This window comes from Silene latifolia, chromosome 4, assembly GCF_048544455.1.
Source record: "Silene latifolia isolate original U9 population chromosome 4, ASM4854445v1, whole genome shotgun sequence".
NCBI classification, from domain to species: domain Eukaryota; kingdom Viridiplantae; phylum Streptophyta; class Magnoliopsida; order Caryophyllales; family Caryophyllaceae; genus Silene; species Silene latifolia.
Window position 1 is genome coordinate 16291658 of NC_133529.1, and position 7391 is coordinate 16299048.

Genomic DNA, 7391 nt, shown 5'->3' on the forward strand with positions numbered 1-7391 from the left:
TTCTCCCCCTTTCCGTTTTGCACAAGAAATAAGAAAATGAATTTGGACTACACAAAAAATACATTATCCCACATGTCATTGGATTTGGACCATAGAAATCAACCGAAAAAATGAAATAGGAAGAAAACCCAAATAAGGAAATAAGGAAGAATATACAGAATATGAGGGAGTATATATGTTTGACTATTGTTCTAGAAAAGATTTTTTGGAAAAAGAGCTTTTTTACTTAAATGAATAGAGAATGGAAAACTATATAATTGAATATCATCAACATATACTGGGATGATTACTAATTAGAATATCCAACTCCTTAATTGTCAAAAATAATGTTTTATAAATTGGGACAGACGATCATGATCATACCACGCTTGTGGCGCGTGTTTGCTTGTTTATTTGTAAAGTTTGCAGTAGAAATTAATAGCCATATTGACAGTGGAATTCGTACTACATTACTGCCCATATATATAGTTTATGCTATATGATCATGTTCCACGACTGTGAAGGACCTGAGGAACACTTGGTGATCTCAAGTTTTCCCTTAGGATTTAACAAACAAAACCAAACACAAGATGGTTTTCATTATAATACAAACTACAGAGTAACATTTATTCCATGGAGCTCTAAGCATAAACATACAAGGATTACGAGACGACAACAACTATCTGACATGAGGAGCTCATGATCAAGTCAGATTTACAACTTACTCTTCACTTAATCTTACAGATAAAACATAGTGAGATTAATTACTTAGCAACCCAAACTATGTTATCCTCGGCACCGGGGAAATGACAAACTCTAGTACTACCTGGAACAACCTTAAGAACATTAACCATATAATTAGTTAAGAAGTCATTTGTTTCTTTGTGACAAGCAGCCACAGCTTCAATCTTTGTCCCGTCACTTGCCAGCAAAGAAACCATGTAAGATCTTATTGTTGCGGTACCATGGCAGAAGAACAATGCGTAAGGATATCCCATCTTGTGGCACACTACTGTTTCATGATCGTTTTTGGATATTTTTTTCACGTTTTTGATCGTATACTCCATTTTAGGGTGGTCTTTTTCTAACTTAGTTGTTAGAGATTGTACATTGTTCCCGATTTTAGAGGTCACAAAATCTACCATAGATTCTAGGGATGTCACACATTTCTTCTCTACCCCTTCGACCTTAGGCTCCTCACATAACTCGATTCGTCGTGAAAGGACATAAGCCTCTTGTGATTTGGGGTCCATGGAAAGGATATTGTAGATCTCTGAGAGTTTGTTTGAAGAGAAGGGGATTTTGTTGGCGACTTCTCGAGGTAAGAAGAAAGATTTTTTTGTGCCTTTTCTGAATACTAAGTTCATTTTTTTCCCATGGTGAAGGTCTGATTCCACAAAGAAAACCGCGTCTTCCATAATACCAGTTGAGCTAGTTGGAGATTCATGAGTATTGCATTTTGGAGATGCTTTGGACCCATAAGATAACAAACCACCGTACTGAAGCAATTTCCTTGAAGGTTTGGCATAAGATAACAACCCATCATAACCATTAGTGCCGGCGAGCGAATCTTTTGCAGAATTTTTGGCATAAGATAACAGCCCATCATAACCATTAGTGCTAGCGAGGGAATCTTTTGTACAACCTTTGGCATACGATAACAAGCCATCATACCCATTGCTACCAATGAGCGAATCTTTTGCAGAACCTTTGGCATAAGATAACAGCCCATCATACCCATTGGTACCGACGAGTGAATCTTTTGCATAAGATAGTAGTCCATCGTACCCATTAGTACTAGCAAGCGAATCTCTCGTGGAATCTTTAGCATAAGATAACAACCCATCGTAGCCGTTAGTACTAGCGAGCGAACTCCCACTCTTTCTGGTATCTTTTGTATAAGATAATAATCCATCATAGCCGCTAGTACTAGCGAGCGCATCTTTTGCAGAATCCTTGGCGTAAGATAGCAAACCATCATACCCATTGGTTTCAGGTAGCGAATCTTTTGCAGCGCGTTTTGCATAAGATAGCAACCCATCATACCCATTAGCACTAGCGAGTGAATCTTCTGTAGGATCTTTCGCATAAGATAGCAATCCATCGTAGTGCTTGGTATTGGCTATTGAATTTGCCGCGAGGCCTGCATTAGATTATATTAACTAATTAAATGGGGAAACGCAAAAAGAAAAGAAATAACACAGTTATAAAGTGTAGCTTAGAAGCCTTAGAAGGACATGATGATTGATATTTTCTTAATCAATTATCATTGTCAATTTAGCTAGAGGTTTTCTATATTTGTTTTATCCTTTGTCAGGTTATTGTATATCCGATGCGTGTGCTCTTTGCAAGGGACAAATCAATAATTATTTACCATGCATTAGTTTGTGAGAGGTAAAGATTGGATAGGTAGGTGTTAATTTAATCTGGACTGAATTTCCCTTAAGAGATGGAATTTTTATAGATTTTTCTACGTATTTATGATCAAAGTTGTATAATTTTGAACCTGAAAATTCAAATTAGAAAAGTCATCATTTAATTAACACAAGGAGTACAAGAAATTGCACATTCTTTCTTATACAATGTTGTGACTATAATAATTTATAAATTATTTATATACGTTATCTATTTATGCCCGTGCAATTTTGCACGGGTTTTAAACTAGTGATTGATATATATACTCAATACTATATTTTTACTGCAATATTTTCCATTTAAATCCCCCCGGAATAAAATAGCCCTCAATAACCCAATTTTCTAAATTTCTAACAATGCAATCTCCCAATGACTCGAACTTTTTCGATTATAGAATTCAATTTGTATGTAAAACATGTATTTGATTCATTAATTGCAATTAATAAACAAACTAATATTTTCATGGGTTTTTCTCATTGGTACCCCTGTCGTATTGTGTTTTCTCATCTGTACCCCTGCTTATTTAGTATCCCCACTTATACCCCCGTATTCTCCCATTTGTTCCAACCGTGACCTTAAGACATATTTCCGTCAAATGGTTCCGTTGGTTTGTTTTGCTGACCTTAATATTCCCATTTTTACCTTCATTAAACACTCTTAAAGTCTTAATAATAATTTATTATCTAAAACACTCATGAATAATTTGTGATTTATTCATTTATTTAGTGTGTTAGGGTTTGATCGGTGAGGTATTTATGTGGTGATCAAGAGGCGACACGGGTGATCAGCAACTGAAGTCGTCGCAACTCGTTACAGAGGGTGGTTGTGGTAGGCGATATGGCAGGTGGTAAGTGGGAGGTGGTTTAATGGTTTATTGGGATTTAGAGCGTGTACACGTGACGGGAGGAGGCAGGGTGGTGACGGTTTGGAGTCATGCATGGTTGTAGTAGCCTAGGGAGGTGGCGTCTCATAGGGTGGTTGTAGAGGCTGGCGCAGGTTGTGGTGACGTGGAGAATGGAGCATCGTGGTGGAGGATACGGGTTTTGAGGGTTCTTAACTTCTTAAAGTGGTGTGGTTAGCTGAAGTGGGCGGTTAGCGGCGACGTGGTGTTGGTGGTGTAAATCGGAGGATGGAGGGGTGGTGAGGGTGGGAGGGGGTGATAGACTAGTACGACTTGTTTGGTGGTGGGGGGCAACCAGGCCCGGTCCTAGACTTCTGGGGACCTAAGCGAAATCGTGAATAAAGGCCCCTTAAAAAAATGCAATGTATGATCAGTGATGGAGGCAGGAATTTAGGGCACAGAGGCACAACTTTTTGTCTTTTTCCCCCAATAAATTATTTCAGCTTGAATTTTTTTAAAAATTTTCCCCTAAATAATTTTATATAGTATATAAAATATCGAAAAACTTAATAATTTCTCTTGTTATACACACTATAATTTTTTAAATAAATAAATATTTTAGTTTAAATTTTTCTTGAAGGTATAAAAAGTTTCAAATAAATATGCATACAATCATTGTCTCCTATTATAAAATATTGGAAGTGACCCTCAATGGTCTAGGAATCGAACCTAAGACCGTTGAAATGGAACTACAAGCATTTGCCAATTAAGACATTATAAATTATTGTCTACTTTAGATAGTTATACTTATTTATTGTTAAAGTTTCAAGATGGGCCCTTCCATACTTGGACCCTAGGCATTTGCCCCTCAAACAAGCCTTAGAGCCGTGCCTGGGGCAACTCGTACATTAATTGTACTATGGGTTATTTTGGTGAATTTGTTTGTAAGTTTTTCTGCAATACAAAATAATGGAAATGAGAGGGATAAAATTATCAAATATACCGAAAATTAATACCCTTTCTAAATTGCTGAATATTTAATGGTCCACTTTGATAATTTTGTAGATCGCTAAAAGGTATGTCTCTTATGGTTCAATGAATTAATTTAAAGAAAAAAGTTTATTAAGTTTCTTTACAAATTACTCCATCTAATGTAAACAAATTTTATCAAACTTAATTTGATACGGGTTAGCGAATGCTATCCTTTGCTACTTATGTAGCCCCCTTGTTTTAGCTTAGTTCTACGTTAGCGTTTGCTTAGTTGCAAAACGAGTTTCATTGAGGAGGACTAATTACAAGGACCTGGAAAATTGTTTAGTACTCCATTCGTTCCGGTCAATTGTTATCTTTTGGTTTTGGCACAAAGATCAAGGAAAGAGGAGGGGGGTCGATTACTAAATAACAAGTGGAATAAATTAAGCATGAATGATCAAAGTGTTCTTCAAATTCATTCTTAAAATAGAAAGGACAACAATCGACTGAAACACTCTAAAATGGAAAAGGACAACAAATGATTGAGACAGAGGTAACAGTTGCTTTATCACATTTACCGAGTCACGTTTTGCAACGTGAATATCTTTAATTACACATTATTGAAAATTACGAAAATTTGATATTCTTATAGCATTCATGACGATAAATCAAACATCCTATATGACTATATCATGTCTAATAAATTAAGAATAATATCAAAGATTCCCTACGACCATGAATAGTGCCAAAATGTAAGTGTTACCTTTGGTTTAGATGGGAGGGAGTAGTCTTCTATTTTCTTTTACCACTTTTCAAAATTCTCCTAGCATATTTGAGAGTCACGACTAGCCCTATGAAACGGGCCAGGAGAGTCGGGTTCGAATTTGGTCATTTGAATCGGGTTAATTTAGCTGCGTCACATTTTCGGATTTTTGAGTCTGGTCGTGTTTTTTTAGGTTTCGGGTTTGTTTCCATATGTTGGTTGAGTCATTTTTAGGTTAAGCGAGTCGGGTTATTTCGGTCGGTTAATTTTCGGGTCAATGATTAAGAGAGAAAAAGGTTATTTCAAGTTTTTTTTGTTCATTTAGAGTTATGTCTCTTAAGCCATTTTTAGGTTTAGTAATTTCAGGTGGGTCAGTTAGAGGTCAACAAAACTCCGGTCATGTTCGGGTCGAGTCGGATCAATTCGGATTCCGGGTCATATTCGCCTGTTGTGGCTCGAGTCTATTTGGATCGCGTATCAATAAGGTTAATCAGATCGGGTTTGTTTTGTCAGGTCTAGTCACGGTTGACGAGTAGATTGTTCTAGAGGGTTTTTTTTTTAAGTATAGAAATGACGAGTAGATTGGTCTAGAGTAATGTGTAATCGATACAGAGTACATCTTTAAAATAGTTTTTAAATAGTTATAAGAGAATTCATGATACATCTTTTTTGAAATAACTTAGCTGATAAAATCATAAGGTTTATGGTCATGATCTAAGTTTGAATCCCATTGATAATATATATAGGATCCATTGTCATCCCTACTATAACCTATAAAGATATGTTAATCACAAGGTTGGTACGTAGAGATGTTGTAATGTCGATACATACATAGCCGTGGCACCACGGCCATGCATACGTCATATGTCGCCGACATTACAACATCTTCAACATAGAATGAGAATAATAATTCTTATAGTCTTATCACTTATGCATGTCACTTTTATTTTGTATTAATAATTAATAATAATTTAAATAAATATTTTACACTAATTTGGTCTCAAAGTAAGACGGCGATCTCATAAAAAAATGGCGAACAGTAAAGAAGGTTGAGCAAAGAGATAAACCATATGGCAACAAAGAGTCTTTTATTGATTGAGGCATGGGAGTGGTAGGCAGCTTATTTTTCCAATACTCTTCCGGAGTAACTGATGCATGGCTTCCTCCCAGTGCAAGCTGAACACAATATGATATTAATGGTCAACAACTCAACATAGTGGAGTATGATATAGTATTAGTTTAACCCAATTACTCAAAAAATACTCCGAAATTATCCGGTTTCTCTCAAAATTATCACGAAATAATTATCCCATTTTTAAATTAAATTAGGATATTGTGGCTAGAAATCTCTCATTTTATGAATTTTTATTAAAATCCAACCAAAATAGAAAGTGGGACAATATAAGTGGGATGGACTATGGAGGGAGTATAAAACTAAACTTATACTCTTTAATTTTAGTCTATATGTAATAGAGTAAAAAAAAAAACACATAATAATAATAAAAAAAAAAGGTTATTAAGAGCCAAAATTCTCTCCATTTCGGATGGTTCATTATATATACAACGGTCAAGATCGTATTCTGGCCTCATCCGACGACTCTAAGTTTATGCATGAAAATAAAGAGATCATGAGTATATATAGAATTAAAGCTATTATTATAATATAATAGGAAATGGAGGATAAGAAATGAAGAGGATCCTTTTACGATTATTAACGAGTTAGTCATGTGTAACAACGTTGCACGATCATAATGATAATATATTAATAGTTATACTTATCACTAATTAAATGAGTTACTCCGTATAAAATTTACGAGTATTATATAGTCGTTTGATGTTGTACAATAACTTTTATTTGAGTTTTTCTGATTAAACACAAAATGCCTTTTAAATCTTGGTCGTCGTGGATGTGTTATTCGACGAACTTAATTAAAAGGTAAGGCAACTAACTGAAATTAATATTCTAAGTGAGAAAACGACTTACAAAGCATAAACAGAGCAAGATTGAGAAGGGCCTCTCCATATAGAAACTTAAAGCTTATTGAAAAGACAATGGTATGAGATTTAGAAGAGAAGATAGATAGATATGCTAGAACTTGCTGTAAGAGAGCAAATATGCACTTGGTATTTATAAACTAACTCTACAGACTATACGGAACAAAAGATTCTTTGCTTATTACTTTAATATGATTTTCATTTCTTGCATCCGGATCAATTGTTATCATTTTTTTTTAGATATGAGAGATTTTGTTTGATTTGTTATACTGAGTATATTAAGAAGGTATCAAAGTTTTATAACTTTGACAAAGATATTTACGAAATAAAATGAATATCGCAAACGTAATAACAATTGATTGGGACAGGGGAATATATAATATAATGATAATAATTTCTAAGCCTAAGGTTAAAATAGTCCTTGGA

At 34.9% G+C, this 7391-nt stretch overlaps 1 protein-coding gene across 1 annotated transcript; it reads right to left on the reverse strand.

The window, feature by feature from the left end:
- Window positions 1-584: 584 nt before the first annotated feature.
- Window positions 585-7071, reverse strand: LOC141652110 (uncharacterized). Its single transcript, XM_074459748.1, has 3 exons — window positions 6955-7071; window positions 6038-6146; window positions 585-2122 (listed from the first exon to the last, which is right to left on the reverse strand). Exons 1-3 carry the CDS (start codon window positions 6991-6993, stop codon window positions 744-746), a joined length of 1527 nt encoding a protein of 508 aa, XP_074315849.1. The 5' UTR covers window positions 6994-7071; the 3' UTR covers window positions 585-743.
- Between the last annotated feature and the right edge of the window lie 320 nt (window positions 7072-7391).

Bases quoted from the DNA above. Each gene is read 5' to 3' on its own strand.
- LOC141652110 (XM_074459748.1), bottom strand. From the start codon at position 6,993: ATGGAGAGGCCCTTCTCAATCTTGCTCTGTTTATGCTTT. The intron at 6,147-6,954 runs GTAAGTCGTTTT...TATTGTGTTCAG, and splicing joins TCTTGCTCTGTTTATGCTTT to CTTGCACTGGGAGGAAGCCA. The intron at 2,123-6,037 runs GTTTATCTCTTT...AATCTAATGCAG, and splicing joins AGACTCTTTGTTGCCATATG to GCCTCGCGGCAAATTCAATA.